This window comes from Salmo trutta, unplaced genomic scaffold (assembly GCF_901001165.1).
Source record: "Salmo trutta unplaced genomic scaffold, fSalTru1.1, whole genome shotgun sequence".
NCBI classification, from domain to species: domain Eukaryota; kingdom Metazoa; phylum Chordata; class Actinopteri; order Salmoniformes; family Salmonidae; genus Salmo; species Salmo trutta.
In genome coordinates, this window is record NW_021823043.1 from 2,180,309 (window position 1) to 2,201,114 (window position 20,806).

The 20,806-nt window shown below is 47.3% G+C and overlaps 1 protein-coding gene across 16 annotated transcripts in view; it reads left to right on the forward strand.

The window, feature by feature from the left end:
- The window catches only part of LOC115188370 (neuronal cell adhesion molecule), a 125,104-nt gene that overhangs the window by 68,383 nt on the left and 35,915 nt on the right, over positions 1-20,806 (forward strand). For 10 of the 16 annotated variants that reach the window (XM_029747142.1, XM_029747144.1, XM_029747148.1 and 7 more), the window contains exons 3-5: positions 16,327-16,522; positions 17,034-17,051; positions 17,662-17,767. In XM_029747142.1, the coding sequence (XP_029603002.1) occupies positions 16,429-16,522; positions 17,034-17,051; positions 17,662-17,767 (218 nt within the window). In that variant the 5' untranslated portion in view covers positions 16,327-16,428. The remainder of the gene's footprint in view (positions 1-16,326; positions 16,523-17,033; positions 17,052-17,661; positions 17,768-20,806) is intronic. The other 6 variants (XM_029747145.1, XM_029747157.1, XM_029747156.1 and 3 more) reach the window with 1 other exon arrangement.

The following is a 20,806-nucleotide window of genomic DNA, read 5'->3' on the forward strand; positions in this document are numbered from 1 at the left end:
ATCCAATCTACCTCATCCCCATACTGTATTTATTTATCTTGCTCCTTTGCACCCCAGTATCTCTACTTGCACATTCATCTTCTGCACATCTACCATTCCAGTGTTTAATTGCAATATTTTAATTAATTTACCACCATAGCCTATTTATTGCCTTACCTCTCTTATCCTACCTCATTTGCACATGCTGTATATAGATTTTTCTGCTGTATTATTGATTGTATGTTTGTTTATTCCATGTGTAACTCTGTGTTGTTGTATGTGTCGAACTGCTTTGCTTTATCTTGGCCAGGTCGCAGTTGTAAATGAGAACTGGTTCTCAACTAGCCTACCTGGTTAAATAAAAGGTGAAATATATATATATATTTTAAACAGACGACCGGGGTTCGATACCTGAACTGTTACACACATGCCCCATCATAGTCCAGTGTAGCGCCATGCTGCAAACACCCACTGATACTGTGATTCATCACCTAGCACTGTAGAGGGTAGGAGCCTTCTCACTGCAGAGGGTAGGAGCCTTCTCACTGCAGAGGGTAGGAGCCTTCTCACTGCAGAGGGTAGGAGGCTTCTCACTGCAGAGGGTAAGAGGCTTCTCACTGCAGAGGGTAGGAGCCTTCTCACTGCAGAGGGTAGGAGCCTTCTCACTGCAGAGGGTAGGAGCCTTCTCACTGCAGAGGGTAGGAGCCTTCTCACTGCAGAGGGTAGGAGGCTTCTCACTGCAGAGGGTAGGAGCCTTCTCACTGCAGAGGGTAGGAGGCTTCTCACTGCAGAGGGTAGGAGCCCTCTCACTGCAGAGGGTAGGAGCCTTCTCACTGCAGAGGGTAGGAGCCTTCTCACTGCAGAGGGTAGGAGGCTTCTCACTGCAGAGGGTAGGAGGCTTCTCACTGCAGAGGGTAGGAGGCTTCTCACTGCAGAGGGTAGCAGCCTTCTCACTGCAGAGGGTAGCAGCCTTCTCACTGCAGAGGGTAGGAGCCTTCTCACTGCAGAGGGTAGGAGCCTTCTCACTGCAGAGGGTAGGAGTGCAGAGGGTAGGAGCCTTCTCACTGCAGAGGGTAGGAGGCTTCTCACTGCAGAGGGTAGGAGGCTTCTCACTGCAGAGGGTAGGATGCTTCTCACTGCAGAGGGTAGGAGCCTTCTCACTGCAGAGGGTAGGAGGCTTCTCACTGCAGAGGGTAGGAGGCTTCTCACTGCAGAGGGTAAGAGGCTTCTCACTGCAGAGGGTAGGAGGCTTCTCACTGCAGAGGGTAGGAGGTTTCTCACTGCAGAGGGTAGGGGCCTTCTCACTGCAGAGGGTAAGAAGCCCAGATAAAGTATTTGAAATCATTTCAAATAGTATTTGAACCCAGGTCTGACTCCTGGACATAAATTCAGCACACTCCACCATCAAGCTATTTTTGATGTGCTATTTGAAAATATAATGCAATGTATTAGGCCTAACTGGTAACTCTCCTCCACTGAGGTTAGTGGGTGTATGATGATGTCCCAGTCTATGTAGTGATTAGGAAGGAGCCCATCCTACTTCCTCACTCTCTAACAGGAGGTTTGTTCCTCTCTCTCGGTGCCTGTAGGGCTGGAGGTTGGACTACAGGTGCTTTTCAGGAGCAGTGATGTAGCCAGTGCTTAATTTGAGCCTGATCCTGCCGGAACATTATCCGGCACCTCTCAATTTTGGACAGTTTCGTTCCGGAACCCGTTTGCCGGGATCCGGTACCTCTCTTGGCATGACATTTTTTCTTTCTTCACAATCAAATCATTCAGAGTTAATTACATTTGCCTCCTCTGTTATTCTCCTGCCCCATAAAAAACGTGGCCTGATGTGAAAGCGTGTCTGATATTGTAAGAATTGATTTGTGTTGGGCCGGACCGTGTTTATGGTTTGCTCAACATTGTAGCCTGTATAGAGCAACGCGCATCATTGGGTGAATCAGTGAAACTGGAGAGATTTTTTAGGACGATCATTTCCTCCTCATATTGTACAATATGTGTCTCCATACACCTAGACCTACTGTAGGCTATTGATGGATTCAAGACAAGTTCGTTTTTATTGATCTCCGTTTGTCAATGTCAAAGTATCCTGTCATTTCGATCATTTGGGAGGTATTAAAAAAGATTATGCTAAGGTCTCCAGTCATCTAAATGATGTAGAATTGCATGAAAAGTGTTTATAAAAAGGCTACATTTTTTTCCTGGACCCTAGGCGACACATTCTGGGAAAATGGGAAATTTTTTCCTGGACCCTAGGCGACACATTCTGGGAAAATGGGAAATTTTTTCCTGGACCCTAGGCGACACATTCTGGGAAAATGGGACATTTGGACCCTAGGCGACACATTCTGGGAAAATGGGACATTTTTTCCTGGACCCTAGGCGACACATTCTGGGAAAATGGGACATTTTTTCCTGGACCCTAGGGGACACATTCTGGGAAAATGGGACATTTTTTCCTGGACCCTAGGCGACACATTCTGGGAAAATGGGACATTTTTTCCTGGACCCTAGGCTACACATTCTGGGAAAATGGGACATTTTTTTCCCATGTATGCAACTTCTACAAGCACCTTGTACTCTACTGCTTTATGCCAGTATGCAAAAGTGATGATATACATTCAATGCGTTATTATAAAGGTGATTTTAAGCACTGGATACCTCCAGCCTCCAGACTCCAGCCTCCAGTCTCCAACCTCCAGTCTCCAGCCTCCAGTCTCCAACCTCCAGCCTCCAGTCTCTAGCCTTTACCTGAATATAAGTGTGAGGGAGGAAGTGAAGAATAGATCCCTCTGGCTTGTTAGAGGGATCCTGATTGGATGGAGAGGACCAACCAATGTCCTGACTGGGTGGGGAAGAACCAATGTCCTGACTGGGTGGGGAGGAACCAATGTCCTGACTGGGTGGGGAGGAACCAATGTACTGACTGGGTGGGGAGGAACCAATGTCCTGACTGGGTGGGGAGGAACCAATGTCCTGACTGGGTGGGGAGGAACCAATGTCCTGACTGGGTGGGGAGGAACCAATGTACTGACTGGGTGGGGAGGAACCAATGTCCTGACTGGGTGGGGAGGAACCAATGTCCTGACTGGGTGGGGAGGAACCAATGTCCTGACTGGGTGGTGAGGAACCAATGTCCTGACTGGGTGGGGAGGAACCAATGTACTGACTGGGTGGGGAGGAACCAATGTCCTGACTGGGTGGGGAAGAACCAATGTCCTGACTGGGTGGGGAGGAACCAATGTCCTGACTGGGTGGGGAGGAACCAATGTCCTGACTGGGTGGGGAAGAACCAATGTCCTGACTGGGTGGGGAGGAACCAATGTCCTGACTGGGTGGGGAGGAACCAATGTCCTGACTGGGTGGGAACCAATGTCCTGACTGGGTGGGGAGGAACCAATGTCCTGACTGGGTGGGGAGGAACCAATGTACTGACTGGGTGGGGAGGAACCAATGTCCTGACTGGGTGGGGAGGAACCAATGTCCTGACTGGGTGGGGAGGAACCAATGTCCTGACTGGGTGTGGAGGAACCAATGTCCTGACTGGGTGGGGAGGAACCAATGTACTGACTGGGTGGGGAGAAACCAATGTCCTGACTGGATGGGGAGGAACCAATGTCCTGACTGGGTGGGGAGAAACCAATGTCCTGACTGGGTGGGAAGGAACCAATGTCCTGACTGGGTGGGAACCAATGTCCTGACTGGGTGGGGAGGAACCAATGTCCTGACTGGGTGGGGAGGAACCAATGTCCTGACTGGGTGGGGAGGAACCAATGTCCTGACTGGGTGGGAACCAATGTCCTGACTGGTTGGGGAGGCACCAATGTCCTGACTGGGTGGGGAGCAACCAATGTCCTGACTGGGTGGGGAGGAACCAATGTCCTGACTGGGTGGGAAGGAACCAATGTGGAGGTGTTGAGGTGAGTTGTAACTCCCTCAGCGAAATGTTTCATAAAGAAATATCTGTTTAGTTTGGTTTTGATTGGTTGTTCAATCCCTAACAGTCTAGTGATTTACAACAGCAGTATTTCAAATGGCCACTACTACGATGTTTCAGGTTTGGCCTGGTGTTTTGTTTTTAGGGCTAGAATCTGATAGCAAATGTTGGACCCCATCTGTGGTCTGTGGTCATCCTTCCCTCCCCATCCCTCTACCCTCCACCCTCCTTCCCTTTACCCTCCCCATCCCTCTACCCTCCACCCACCTTCCCTTTACCCTCCACCCTCCTTCCCTTTACCCTCCTTCCCTTTACCCTCCCCATCCCTCTTCTCTCCACCCTCCTTCCCTTTACCCTCCACCCTCCCCATCCCTCTACCCTCCACCCTCCTTCCCTTTACCCTCCCCATCCCTCTACCCTCCACCCTCCTTCCCTTTACCCTCCCATCCCTCTACCCTCCTTCCCTTTACCCTCCCCATCCCTCTACCCTCCACCCCTCCTTCCCTTTACCCTCCCCATCCCTCTACCCTCCACCCTCCTTCCCTTTACCCTCCCCATCCCTCTACCCACCTTCCCTTTACCCTCCCCATCCCTCTACCCTCTACCCACCTTCCCTTTACCCTCCCCATCCCTCTACCCTCCACCCCTCCTTCCTTTACCCTCCCCATCCCTCTACCCTCCACCCACCTTCCCTTTACCCTCCCCATCCCTCTACCCTCTACCCTCCACCCTCCTTCCTTTACCCTCCCCATCCCTCTACCCTCCACCCACCTTCCCTTTACCCTCCCCATCCCTCTACCCTCTACCCTCCACCCTCCTCCCCTTTACCCTCCCCATCCCTCTACCCTCCACCCTCCATCCCTCCATCCCTCTACCCCTCTACCCTCCACCCTCCTCCCCTTTACCCTCCCCATCCCTCTACCCTCCACCCTCCTTCCCTTTACCCTCCCCATCCCTCTACCCTCCACCCTCCTTCCTTTACCCTCCCCATCCCTCTACCCTCCACCCACCTTCCCTTTACCCTCCCCATCCCTCTACCCTCTACCCTCCTTCCCTTTACCCTCCCCATCCCTCTACCCTCCACCCACCTTCCCTTTACCCTCCCCATCCCTCTACCCTCTACCCTCCACCCTCCTTCCCTTTACCCTCCCCATCCCTCTACCCTCCACCCTCCTTCCCTTACCCTCCCCCATCCCTCTACCCTCCACCCCTCCTTCCTTTACCCTCCCCATCCCTCTACCCTCCACCCCTCCTTCCCTTTACCCTCCCCATCCCTCTACCCTCCACCCTCCTTCCCTTTACCCTCCCCATCCCTCTACCCTCCACCCCTCCTTCCCTTTACCCTCCCCATCCCTCTACCCTCCACCCTCCTTCCCTTTACCCTCCCCATCCCTCTACCCTCCACCCTCCTTCCTTTACCCTCCCCATCCCTCTACCCTCCACCCTCCTTCCCTTTACCCTCCCCATCCCTCTACCCTCCACCCTCCTTCCCTTTACCCTCCTTCACTTTACCCTCCCCATCCCTCCACCCTCCCCATCCCTCTACCCTCCACCCTCCTTCCCTCCACACCTCCATCCATCCACCTCTCCACCCCTCCTTCCCTCCACCCTCCCCCCTCCCCATCCCACTACCCCTCCACCCTCCCAATCCCACTACCCTTTCCACCCCTCCATCCATCCACCTTTCCACCCCTCCACCCTCTCCAACCCTCTATCCCTCCACCCTCCCCAGCCGCCATCCCTCCACCCTCTCTCCCTCCACCCTCTCCATCCCTCCACCCTCTCCTTGCCTCCACCCCTCCACCCTCTCCACCCTCTCCACCCTCTCCACCTCCATCCCTCCACCCTCTCTCCCTCCACCCTCTCCCTCCACCCTCTCCACCCTCTCCACCCCTCCTTCCCGCCATCCCTCCACCCCTCTCTCCCTCCACCCCTCTCCCCCCTCCACTCTCTCTCCCTCCACCCTCTCCACCCCTCCTTCCCTCCACCCCTCCACCCTCTCTCCCTCCACCCTCTCCACCCCTCCTTCCCTCCACCCCTCCACCCTCTCTCCCTCCACCCTCTCCACCCCTCCTTCCCTCCACCCTCTCTCCCTCCACCCTCTCCATCCCTCCACCCCTCCACTCTCTCTCCCTCCACCCTCTCCACCCCTCCACCCCTGCAGTTTCAGTGGAACCAGCACGTCAACAACATGGTTTCACAATAGGTCTGTGGGGAGGCCCGTGTGGCCGTGTGCTGACCATCAGCATTATCCCAAAGCCCCACAGAACAGAGACAGAGCCCCGCAGAGAAAGACCAGAGGATTGTGTGGATGCTTCTAGAATGACTGACCCCATCCAGCCATCAATAGGCAGGCTGTGTGTGAGTGAAAGGGCTGAGGTCATTTATTTTAACTGGGGCACAAAGCCACGCTATGATCACAATCCGGGCAGAGGCCTAGTTCAACAAGGAGACTGTGAGCTTTTGCACTGTGAGGCTTGGTTTCCTAACAAGAGGTGTTGGTGTAGTCTGTGTGTGTGTGTGTGTGTTGGTGTCATTTGTTGCCATGGTTTTTCTGTGTGGATACAAATTGAAACAACATACAGTACCATGAGAGATCCGATCAGTAAAACCAGCATATCTTTACTCACCTTGTACTTCCAGAGGAAAGTTTATAATACATCCTTACATCTGCAGGAGTTACCGGTGTATTTTCATACTTGAACATTTTCCATGAGGCTTAAACTGTCTCCTTTTTACTCTGATGTGAAGGAAAGTGTAACTTTCTCCATCTATTGTCTGCAGAACAAATGAGTGTCTGTAAATGATCCATAACTTTATACGCCAGTGATCGCTGTGTGAATAGTGGCATATTTCCCTGTGGATTACTTAAGAAATGTTACCCCTTATATTTTCTTTATACCGCAACTGGCAAAGCATTAGTCCTGAAGAAGTGACACATTATGCTGTACTGTAGCCTAAAGTAGCTAATGCAGCTCTCCTCACATTCAGACTAGCTTGCATGGCCTTCTTTGACTCAGTCAAGTGGTGCTGCTTCAGTGTCTAAACCAACTCCAGCTGTCTCACTGAGAGCAGAGTGTTTGAGAGCTGTATTTAGACTGAATTCCCTCTCAGAGTTGTCATAAAGATGGCTATGTTAGTGTCTCTTTGTGTCTCCTCTCCTTGGCTACGGTTCAATAGAGGAGGTTCACTTGGTAACAGAGTAGGAACTCATGACCAGAGCGCGTTGCCATGGACACGGCGTAGTGATTATGAAAGTGGCACTCCGGCTCACTCCCCAGCTCTTGACCCTGAAGTCTCAGTTACCCACAGTGTCACTGGGCTGAAAATTGTCTACATTTCCCATCAAAGACAGTTCTTAGTGTTCAAACTCTCTCTGACCAATATGATATACTATGGGTCAAATTGACTGAGAACTGAAGTCAGAGTCTCACTGTTAGTACACATGCTTGGCATCGTGTCATGTGTGTGTGTATGCATACGTGCAGACGTGTGTGTGGGCATTTAGTGTGACTGTCTGCATACGTCCGCACCTCCTCGTGCATGTGCGTGCGGCTGACACTCACGCATGAGAACAATCAATAGACCTTCCACCTTGTGACACCAGTATGGCTCTCTTCTCCTCTATGTGTCAGACCAGTCTCTGTGGATTCTGCTGCAGTGGGCAGGGCATTAGCATGTGAATGGAGGCCTAAACAAACAGACCCAGGGGAGTATGAGAAGGGGCCTCCATACATCCATATGGACACATCATAGAGTCTTTAAAGCTCCCATACAGACCAACACACAAGCAGTGTTCTTAATGTAGTGACAGCCACTGTCTCAATCCGGCTGCTTAGTGCTCACCATACAGACCAACACACAAGCAGTGTTCTTAACGTAGTGACAGCCACTGTCTCAATCCGGCTGCTTAGTGCTCACCATACAGACCAACACACAAGCAGTGTTCTTAACGTAGTGACAGCCACTGTCTCAATCCGGCTGCTTAGTGCTCACCATACAGACCAACACACAAGCAGTGTTCTTAACGTAGTGACAGCCACTGTCTCAATCCGGCTGCTTAGTGCTCACCATACAGACCAACACACAAGCAGTGTTCTTAACGTAGTGACAGCCACTGTCTCAATCCGGCTGCTTAGTGCTCACCATACAGAATGGGCTGGAAGACAATGAATGTTAGCATAAACACACGTGTCATAGTCATATTAACAAAAAATAAGTAATTGTGTTTGTTTATCATCAGTGAATAGTTTTATTTTAGCACTCAGGACCTACCGAGTTGGCCAGAGCAGAGACTGAACTAAAAGCCTTTTTTAATATGGTGTCCAAGTGGCCCCACTATTTATTCACATGGAATTGCTTGCAGGGCCAAATAAAAGGCAGCAAGATGTCCTTGTTGTGTACACACATGAAACTTTTTGTGTTTACAGTACTCGTTTCGTTTGAGTCCTCCATGCTGCTCTGTAATAGCAGGCCCCAATTCATATTGTAATCGCTTCAATCATCTATACACTGTGCCTCTCCTACAGAACACATGGACCAGTCTACAGTATGGGGAATTAATGGCTGAACTAAATGGAGGAATGTATATGTCTTAAGGTGTCAGAAACCTTGGAAACCTCACAAAAGTTGGGGCTCCCGAGTGGCGCAGCAGTCTAAGGCACTGCATCTCAGTGCTAGAGGCAGCACTACAGACCTGGTTCGATTTCAGGCTGTATCACAACCAGCTGTGATTGGGAGTCCCATAGGGCTGCGCACAATTGGCCCAGCGTTGTCCGGGTTAGAGTTTGGCCGGAGTAGGCCGTCATTGTAAGTAAGAATTTGTTCATAACTGACTTGCCTAGTTAAATAAAGGTTACATAAAACAATTGTAAAAAAAGTTGTCATTAGGAGTAGATAGTGATGTATCTTCAGTTAGTTGTCATTAGGAGTAGATAGTGATGTATCTTCAGTTAGTTGTCATTAGGAGTAGATAGTGATGTATCTTCAGTTAGTTGTCATTAGGAGTAGATAGTGATGTATCTTCAGTTAGTTGTCAGTAGGAGTAGATAGTGATGTATCTTCAGTTAGTTGTCATTAGGAGTAGATAGTGATGTATCTTCAGTTAGTTGTCATTAGGAGTAGATAGTGATGTATCTTCAGTTAGTTGTCATTAGGAGTAGATAGTGATGTATCTTCAGTTAGTTGTCATTAGGAGTAGATAGTGATGTATCTTCAGTTAGTTGTCATTAGGAGTAGATAGTGATGTATCTTCAGTTAGTTGTCATTAGGAGTAGATAGTGATGTATCTTCAGTTAGTTGTCATTAGGAGTAGATAGTGATGTATCTTCAGTTAGTGGTCATTAGGAGTAGATAGTGATGTATCTTCAGTTAGTTGTCATTAGGAGTAGATAGTGATGTATCTTCAGTTAGTTGTCATTAGGAGTAGATAGTGATGTATCTTCAGTTAGTTGTCATTAGGAGTAGATAGTGATGCATCTTCAGTTAGTTGTCATTAGGAGTAGATAGTGATGTATCTTCAGTTAGTGGTCATTAGGAGTAGATAGTGATGTATCTTCAGTTAGTGGTCATTAGGAGTAGATAGTGATGTATCTTCAGTTAGTGGTCATTAGGAGTAGATAGTGATGTATCTTCAGTTAGTTGTCATTAGGAGTAGCCTACGTCTGTTAGCCAGTACCCCAGACAGAACGCTAGGCCCAGACAGTAGGGTGGCCTACGTCTGTTAGCCAGTACCCCAGACAGAACCCTAGGCCCAGACAGTATGGTGGCCTACGTCTGTTTGCCAGTACCCCAGACAGAACCCTAGGCCCAGACAGTATGGTGGCCTACGTCTGTTAGCCAGTACCCCAGACAGAACCCTAGACCCAGACAGTATGGTGGCCTACGTCTGTTAGCCAGTACCCCAGACAGAACGCTAGGCCCAGACAGTATGGTGGCCTACGTCTGTTAGCCAGTACCCCAGACAGAACCCTAGGCCCAGACAGTATGGTGGCCTACATCTGTTAGCCAGTACCCCAGACAGAACCCTAGGCCCAGACAGTATGGTGGCCTACATCTGTTAGCCAGTACCCCAGACAGAACCCTAGGCCCAGACAGTATGGTGGCCTACGTCTGTTAGCCAGTACCCCAGACAGAACCCTAGGCCCAGACAGTATGGTGGCCTACATCAGAGAGAGAGAGAGAGGAGCTGGCAGGCATCTGACCTTTGAGTCAGTCAGAGGGAGAGAGGCAAAGACCAGAGCTGTGTTCCAATACCCATACTAACATTCTGTATACTACATACTACAGTATATACACTATTAGTTCATTTTAGTATACTGTAAACAAACGGTATCCTTTTAGGTGGGTGTACTAGCGCTTCGCCTGTCTACCGGAAGTTGATGCTGTTGCTATGCAACTTCTTGCTAGTATAACAAATCACTAGTTATACATCTTACGACTTCATTATCAATGTCCATTGAGAACGAACAACAACTATACCACTTAACTAAGCTAAGAATGACATGAATAATCATGTCATTCTTTGGCAGTGAGTTTGTTGTTGTTTTTCTTTCTGCCTTGAGACATTTCAAGTTCTCCCCTCCTGAGGGGGCAATGCATACCATATCTATGGCAACCATCAGTTGCCATGGCACTGTGGGTGTGCTGGGTGTCATTTGTTCCAGAAGTTGACATCTGACTAGTATGAATGTTGTGTTTTTTCATTTAAAAGGGTTTTATTGGTATGGTATGAAGTATTGTATATTTGCTCAAAATGTGGTGGAATGTCGTTGGAAGACTATTGCTGCAAAAGTCAGAAACAAGGGGTGATTCGACATAAATGCTCCCCTAGATTTGTGCCCATTGGTTGACCGAAAGGGAAGTGATTATTTCACGAGTGATCCCTTAGGTTAACCAGGAAGCGTGGTGGAATTGTGTTAGTGTGCCATGTTCATTGGCTGAAATTAATAGGTGAATGACATTCCACACACTTGCTAATGGTAAAGAGGAGGAGAGACGTGACGCTATCCATTATTAACACTCCATACCAATACCTGCTATCCTGATGAGGTAACATTATTAACACTCCATACCAATACCTGCTATCCTGATGAGGTAACATTATTAACACTCCATACCAGTACCTGCTATCCTGATGAGGTAACATTATTAACACTCCATACCAATACCTGCTATCCTGATGAGGTAACATTATTAACACTCCATACCAATACCTGCTATCCTGATGAGGTAACATTATTAACACTCCATACCAGTACCTGCTATCCTGATGAGGTAACATTATTAACACTCCATACCAATACCTGCTATCCTGATGAGGGTAACATTATTAACACTCCATACCAGTACCTGCTATCCTGATGAGGTAACATTATTAACACTCCATACCAATACCTGCTATCCTGATGAGGTAACATTATTAACACTCCATACCAATACCTGCTATCCTGATGATGGTAACATTATTAACACTCCATACCAATACCTGCTATCCTGATGAGGTAACATTATTAACACTCCATACCAGTACCTGCTATCCTGATGAGGTAACATTATTAACACTCCATACCAATACCTGCTATCCTGATGAGGGTAACATTATTAACACTCCATACCAGTACCTGCTATCCTGATGAGGTAACATTATTAACACTCCATACCAATACCTGCTATCCTGATGAGGTAACATTATTAACACTCCATACCAGTACCTGCTATCCTGATGAGGTAACATTATTAACACTCCATACCAATACCTGCTATCCTGATGAGGTAACATTATTAACACTCCATACCAATACCTGCTATCCTGATGAGGTAACATTATTAAACACTCCATACCAATACCTGCTATCCTGATGAGGTAACATTATTAACACTCCATACCAGTACCTGCTATCCTGATGAGGTAACATTATTAACACTCCATACCAATACCTGCTATCCTGATGAGGTAACATTATTAACACTCCATACCAATACCTGCTATCCTGATGAGGTAACATTATTAACACTCCATACCAATACCTGCTATCCTGATGAGGTAACATTATTAACACTCCATACCAGTACCTGCTATCCTGATGAGGTAACATTATTAACACTCCATACCAATACCTGCTATCCTGATGAGGTAACATTATTAACACTCCATACCAGTACCTGCTATCCTGATGAGGTAACATTATTAACACTCCATACCAATACCTGCTATCCTGATGAGGTAACATTATTAACACTCCATACCAGTACCTGCTATCCTGATGAGGTAACATTATTAACACTCCATACCAATACCTGCTATCCTGATGAGGTAACATTATTAACACTCCATACCAGTACCTGCTATCCTGATGAGGTAACATTATTAACACTCCATACTAATACCTGCTATCCTGATGAGGTAACATTATTAACACTCCATACCAATACCTGCTATCCTGATGAGGTAACATTATTAACACTCCATACCAATACCTGCTATCCTGATGAGGTAACATTATTAACACTCCATACCAATACCTGCTATCCTGATGAGGTAACATTATTAACACTCCATACCAATACCTGCTATCCTGATGAGGTAACATTATTAACACTCCATACCAATACCTGCTATCCTGATGAGGTAACATTATTAACACTCCATACCAGTACCTGCTATCCTGATGAGGTAACATTATTAATACTCCATACCAGTACCTGCTATCCTGATGAGGTAACATTATTAACACTCCATACCAATACCTGCTATCCTGATGAGGTAACATTATTAACACTCCATACCAGTACCTGCTATCCTGATGAGGTAACATTATTAACACTCCATACCTGTACCTGCTATGATTGTGAGGTGTCATTAAAACCACTACTATATAAATTAAATACATGTTATGAAGGTGAGCGAGATAGGAATTGATGTGAATTATAGAGTTTACCAGATGAATGAAGTGACGATCCATTCAGACCAGCCTTACTGATTCAACTTTCGTAACAACTCCTCTCCTCTCCTCTCCTCTCCTCTCCTCTCCTCTCCTCTCTTGTCCTATTCTTCTCTTCTCCTCTCCTCTCCAGCCAACCAGGCCTGGTGTGCTGACACGAGCTAGAATAGAGAATACCATCTCCCTACAGTTACACTATTCTTCCTCAACAGCTCAGCCTTGGACAGGTCACTCTGTCCACTGTGATTCTTCCTCAACAGCTCAGCCTTGGACAGGTCCCTCTGTCCACTGTGATTCTTCCTCTACAGCTCAGCCTTGAACAGGTCACTCTGTCCACTGTGATTCTTCCTCAACAGCTCAGCCTTGAACAGGTCACTCTGTCCACTGTGATTCTTCCTCTACAGCTCAGCCTTGAACAGGTCACTCTGTCCACTGTGATTCTTCCTCAACAGCTCAGCCTTGGACAGGTCACTCTGTCCACTGTGATTCTTCCTCAACAGCTCAGCCTTGAACAGGTCTCTCTGTCCACTGTGATTCTTGCTGAACAGCTCAGCCTTGGACAGGTCACTCTGTCCACTGTGATTCTTGCTGAACAGCTCAGCCTTGGACAGGTCACTCTGTCCACTGTGATTCTTGCTGACCAGCTCAGCCTTGAACAGGTCTCTCTGTCCACTGTGATTCTTCCTCAACAGCTCAGCCTTGAACAGGTCTCTCTGTCCACTGTGATGATTCTTCCTCTACAGCTCAGCCTTGGACAGGTCCCTCTGTCCACTGTGATTCTTCCTCAACAGCTCAGCCTTGGACAGGTCTCTCTGTCCACTGAGATTCTTCCTCAACAGCTCAGCCTTGAACAGGTCTCTCTGTCCACTGTGATTCTTCCTCAACAGCTCAGCCTTGGACAGGTCTCTCTGTCCACTGTGATTCTTCCTCAACAGCTCAGCCTTGGACAGGTCCCTCTGTCCACTGTGATTCTTCCTCAACAGCTCAGCCTTGGACAGGTCCCTCTGTCCACTGTGATTCTTCCTCAACAGCTCAGCCTTGAACAGGTCCCTCTGTCCACTGTGATTCTTCCTCAACAGCTCAGCCTTGGACAGGTCCCTCTGTCCACTGTCATTCTTCCTCAACAGCTCAGCCTTGGATAGGTCCCTCTGTCCACTGTGATTCTTCCTCAACAGCTCAGCCTTGAACAGGTCCCTCTGTCCACTGTGATTCTTGCTCAACAGCTCAGCCTTGGACAGGTCTCTCTGTCCACTGTGATTCTTCTTCAACAGCTCAGCCTTGGACAGGTCCCTCTGTCCACTGTGATTCTTCCTCAACAGCTCAGCCTTGAACATGTCCCTCTGTCCACTGTGATTCTTCCTCAACAGCTCAGCCTTGAACAGGTCCCTCTGTCCACTGTGATTCTTCCTCAACAGCTCAGCCTTGAACATGTCCCTCTGTCCACTGTGATTCTTCCTCAACAGCTCAGCCTTGAACAGGTCCCTCTGTCCACTGTGATTCTTCCTCAACAGCTCAGCCTTGGACAGGTCTCTCTGTCCACTGTGATTCTTCCTCAACAGCTCAGCCTTGAACAGGTCCCTCTGTCCACTGTGATTCTTCCTCAACAGCTCAGCCTTGGACAGGTCCCTCTGTCCACTGTGATTCTTCCTCAACAGCTCAGCCTTGGACAGGTCCCTCTCTCCACTGTGAACAATGCCAATGTGAATCACACTGATGAGGACTTTCTCTTCTGCTTTTTCTATGTGAATTATAGACTACATGGGTCATTGTATTCCTACATGACCATAGCTAGCCTGTTGATACTAGCTAATATTAGCCATTAGAATGAATGGATGAAAGTGAATGTAGCCAGATGCATGTTTCCTGTCTATTCCCTGTGGTGCAGTTTATTAGAGACTATTACTGATACTAACACATTCAGTGTCTTCTAACCTCTTTTGTTGTTGACAACAGAAGTGTGTCCATGTCACCGTCCCTTCATGTGTAATAGGATCCTTATGGCTGACAGCGGTGCTTTCTACCCTACTGCGGCTGTTCTGTGATTGTCACGGTTAAGCAATCAATCAATCCCACTTATTTATAAAGCCTTTTTTACATCAGCAGATGTCACAAAGTACTTATACAGAAACCCAGCCTAAAACCCCAAACAGCAAGCAACGCAGATGTAGAAGCACGGTGGCTAGGAAAAACTCCCTAGAAAGGCTGGAACCTAGGAAGAAACCTAGAGAGGAACCAGGCTCTGAAGGGAGGCCAGCCCTCTTCTGGCTGTGCCGGGTGGAGATTGAACATCTTGGCTATGTACTGTTATAAACGTTCATCGATGACCAGCAGGGTCAAATAATAATCACAGTGGTTGAAGAGGGTGCAACAGGTCAGCACCTCAGGAGTAAATGTCAGTTGGCTTTTCATAGCTGAGCATTCAGAGGTCGAAACAGCAGGTGTGGTAGAGAGGGAGACAGAGATTTGAGAGAGAGGGATAGAGAGAGGGAGAGAAAGAGGGAGAGGGAAAGGGAGAGAGAGAGGGAGAGGGAAAGGGAGAGAGAGAGGGAGAGGGAAAGGGAGAGAGAGGGAAAGGGAGAGAGAGGGAAAGGGAGAGAGAGAGGGAAAGGGAGAGAGAGGGAAAGGGAGAGGGAGAGAGAGAGAGGAAGAGAGATGGGGAGAGGGAGAGAGAGGGGGAGGGAGAGAGAGGGAAAGGGAGAGAGAGGGAAAGGGAGAGGGAGAGAGGGGGAGGAAGAGAGAGGGGGAGAGGGAGAGAGAGGGGGAGGGAGAGAGTGAGGGAAAGGGAGAGAGAGAGGGAGATGGAAAGGGAGAGAGAGAGGGAAAGGGAGAGAGAGAGGGAAAGGGAGAGAGAGAGGGGGAGGGAGAGAGAGAGGGAAAGGGAGAGAGAGAGGGAAAGGGAGAGAGAGGGTTGAAAACTCAGGTCTGGGACAAGGTACCATGTCCGGTGAACACTTCTCACCTGTGGTCTGTGGTTACAGCCAAACACACTACAGCCAGTCCAGTTCCAATCCTTGCTGGAGACCTGCTGTACACTGTAGTGTTCATAGGTATCCTTTGACGACTTAGGGGCCCTTGGCTGTTTTCTGTTTGTGGTTGTTTGAAGTTCTCTGTTGAATTGATGTGTTAAGAGAATCTAATGAGGGACATCAATTTCACTTTGCATTAATGTAATTTCTTAACTAGTTCTTACTGCACTGCTGCATGGGCAGTATCTAATGGAGATCCTAATGAACTAAACTCTCTGTCTCTGTCTCTGTCTCTCTCTGTCTCTCTGTCTCTCTATCTCTCACTATCTCTGTCTGTCTGTCTGTCTGTCTGTCTGTCTGTCTGTCTGTCTGTCTGTCTGTCTGTCTGTCTGTCTGTCTGTCTGTCTGTCTGTCTCTCTCTCTCTCTCTCTCTCTGTCTCTCTCTCTCTCTGTCTCTCTCTCTCTCTGTCTCTCTCTCTCTCTCTCTCTCTCTCAGCTGACTGGCTGGTGTGGTGGATACCCTGCTTGTCCCTCACGTAGTCCTGATTGTGGAGAGCTCTGACCAGGGGGGAAGACTTTTAACGTGACACGCTGGACCATGGACAGGAAGTGGAAATGGGTGCTGAGCAGCGGTGCTTTGCTGGTGATATTCCTTGGTCGCATGACCACAGCCTTAGAAGTGCCTCTTGACCGTAAGTACAGCAGGATATGGTGACTGTAGATCACAATATTGAATGGGTACTGTATTATTTTGTTACTGGAATTATTTGTTTTCAGATTTCATGACATTACAGGTTACAAGTTAGTATGTAGAGGGTTTGGAAGCATCCAGTCAATTTACCATAGATACAGTAGCTCCCGTCCAGTGACTTGCATCTCAACAACACTGCATGCTGACATGATATGCATGTTGGGACAGATCTCACATGATGATTTAGTTCAACCACAGTGGAGAGGAATCCTCTAGTACTGTCTTACCACATTGAATGCATCCCAAATGGCACCCTAATCCCTTTATAGTGCACTACTTCTGACCAGAGCCCTATGCACGCTGGTCAAAAGTAGTGCACTACAGTATATAGGGAATAGGCTGTCATTTGGCACTCAGACATTACCCACATTATCTTTATCTGCCTGTTGACTAATACTTAGCTTTCCTCACCTTCCTCAACGTTTTTATGACCATTCATGGGGGACAAAAAGCTAAGGTTCTGGAAGGATGTAAGTGATGGGTCCATGACTCTGACTCTGCTGTGAGATGTGCTGTGGAGTGATGGAGTGTGAAGATCTTACTGTTGTGGGGATTGGAGTGACGTCGCTAAATTTGCATGCAGCTATTTTGGCCCCTGTGTTTACAAACAAGCTTTTTATTGAGGTTTGTGATTTCATGTTTGTTACTGATGTTTGAACCATTTCATTGAATGGGAATACAATGATCATCCATAGGAATAATAAGATGAAGTGATGATATACATGTAGCATGTTCTCTAGTTGTCTAGTAGTACACTAGACAATGTGCTGTGGTTGATCGCTACAGGAAGTGTTTGCTGCATCTTATCCTGCTGAGTGCATGCTCTTTACTTTTCCTTCCATTTGATTTAATGCTGGCTAACGTGTTGCTAACGTGTTGCTAACGTGTTGCTAACGTGTTGCTAACGTGTTGCTAACATGTTGCTTCTGCTTCTTTCTCTGAGTGAGTGTGTGTGTGTGCATATGTGTGTGTTTGTGAGTGTGTGTGTCTCTCTCTCACTGTGTGTGTGTGTGTACATTGTGGAGTGAAGTGTGTATAGATTTACCTCTGTTTAACACTCCTCTTACCCCTCTCCTCCAGTACCACAGCCTCCCACTATAACCCACCAATCCCCTAAGGATTTCATCATCGACCCTCGGGAGAACATCCTCATCTACTGTGAGGCCAAAGGGAAGCCGCATCCCAGGTGAGTGGAATGCTGTGTGAATAAATCCCCATGGAGACCATTACCATAGACACCCATCGTCCATCGCTTTAGTAACACTTGACCGTAACACCTGACTGCGCCTAACTGCCTACAGTTAAGTAGAAACTCCCTCTTGAGGGTCTCTACACTCTTAGAAATAAAAGGTGGTATCTTGAATCAAAAAGGGTTATTTGGCTGTCCCCATAGGAGAACCCTTTAAGGTTACAGATACACCACCACCTACAGTACTGACCCTCAAGAGGAGGTTTCTAAACCATTAGATACACCACCTACAGTACTGACCCTCAAGATGAGGTTTCTAAACCATTAGATACACCACCTACAGTACTGACCCTCAAGAGGAGGTTTCTAAACCATTAGATACATCACCACCTACAGTACTGACCCTCAAGAGGAGGCTTCTAAACCATTAGATACACCACCTACAGTACTGACCCTCAAGAGGAGGCTTCTAAACCATTAGATACACCACCTACAGTACTGACCCTCAAGAGGAGGTTTCTAAACCATTAGATACACCACCTACAGTACTGACCCTCAAGAGGAGGTTTCTAAACCATTAGATACACCACCTACAGTACTGACCCTCAAGAGGAGGTTTCTACACCATTAGATCCACCACCTACAGTACTGACCCTCAAGAGGAGGTTTCTAAACCATTAGATACACCACCTACAGTACTGACCCTCAAGAGGTTTCTAAACCATTAGATACATCACCACCTACAGTACTGACCCTCAAGAGGAGGCTTCTAAACCATTAGATACACCACCTACAGTACTGACCCTCAAGAGGAGGCTTCTAAACAATTAGATACACCACCTACAGTACTGACCCTCAAGAGGAGGTTTCTAAACCATTAGATACATCACCACCTACAGTACTGACCCTCAAGAGGAGGCTTCTAAACCATTAGCTACACCACCTACAGTACTGACCCTCAAGAGGAGGTTTCTAAACCATTAGATACACCACCTACAGTACTGACCCTCAAGAGGAGGCTTCTAAACCATTAGATACATCACCACCTACAGTACTGACCCTCAAGAAGAGGTTTCTAAACCATTAGATACACCACCTACAGTACTGACCCTCAAGAGGTTTCTAAACCATTAGATACACCACCTACAGTACTGACCCTCAAGAGGAGGTTTCTAAACCATTAGATACACCACCTACAGTACTGACCCTCAAGAGGTTTCTAAACCATTAGATACACCACCTACAGTACTGACCCTCAAGAGGAGGTTTCTAAACCATTAGCTACACCACCTACAGTACTGACCCTCAAGAGGAGGTTTCTAAAGCATTAGATACACCACCTACAGTACTGACCCTCAAGAGGAGGTTTCTAAACCATTAGCTACACCACCTACAGTACTGACCCTCAAGAGGAGGTTTCTAAACCATTAGATACACCACCTACAGTACTGACCCTCAAGAGGAGGTTTCTAAACCATTAGATACACCACCTACAGTACTGACCCTCAAGAAGAGGTTTCTAAACCATTAGATACACCACCTACAGTACTGACCCTCAAGAGGAGGTTTCTAAACCATTAGCTACACCACCTACAGTTCTGACCCTCAAGAAGAGGTTTCTAAACCATTAGATACACCACCTACAGTACTGACCCTCAAGAGGAGGTTTCTAAACCATTAGATACACCACCTACAGTACTGACCCTTATTAAGAGGTTTCTAAACTATTAGATACATCACCACCTACAGTACTGACCCTCAAGATGAGGTTTCTAAACCATTAGATACATCACCACCTACAGTACTGACCCTCAAGAAGAGGTTTCTAAACCATTAGATACACCACCTACAGTACTGACCCTCAAGAAGAGGTTTCTAAACCATTAGATACACCACCTACAGTACTGACCCTCAAGAGGAGGTTTTTAAACCATTAGATACATCACCACCTACAGTACTGACCCTCAAGATGAGGTTTCTAAACTATTAGATACACCACCTACAGTACTGACCCTCAAGAGGTTTCTAAACCATTAGATACACCACCTACAGTACTGACCCTCAAGAGGTTTCTAAACCATTAGATACACCACCTACAGTACTGACCCTCAAGAGGAGGTTTCTAAACCATTAGATACACCACCTACAGTACTGACCCTCAAGAGGTTTCTAAACCATTAGATACACCACCTACAGTACTGACCCTCAAGAGGAGGTTTCTAAACCATTAGATACACCACCTACAGTACTGACCCTCAAGAAGAGGTTTCTAAACCATTAGATACATCACCTACAGTACTGACCCTCAAGAGGTTTCTACACCATTAGATACATCACCACCTACAGTACTGACCCTCAAGAGGAGGCTTCTAAACCATTAGATACACCACCTACAGTACTGACCCTCAAGAGGTTTCTAAACCATTAGATACATCACCACCTACAGTACTGACCCTCAAGAGGAGGTTTCTAAACTATTAGATACACCACCTACAGTACTGACCCTCAAGAGGTTTCTAAACCATTAGATACATCACCACCTACAGTACTGACCCTCAAGAGGAGGCTTCTAAACCATTAGATACACCACCTACAGTACTGACCCTCAAGAGGAGGCTTCTAAACCATTAGATACACCACCTACAGTACTGACCCTCAAGAGGAGGTTTCTAAACCATTAGATACACCACCACCTACAGTACTGACCCTCAAGAGGAGGTTTCTAAACCACTAGATACACCACCTACAGTACTGACCCTCAAGAGGAGGTTTCTAAACCATTAGATACACCACCTACAGTACTGACCCTCAAGAGGAGGTTTCTAAACCATTAGATACACCACCTACAGTACTGACCCTCAAGAGGAGGTTTCTAAACCATTAGATACACCACCTACAGTACTGACGACCCTCAAGAGGAGATTTCTAAACTATTAGATACACCACCTACAGTACTGACCCTCAAGAGGAGGTTTCTAAACTATTAGATACATCACCTACAGTACTGACCCTCAAGAGGAGGCTTCTAAACTATTA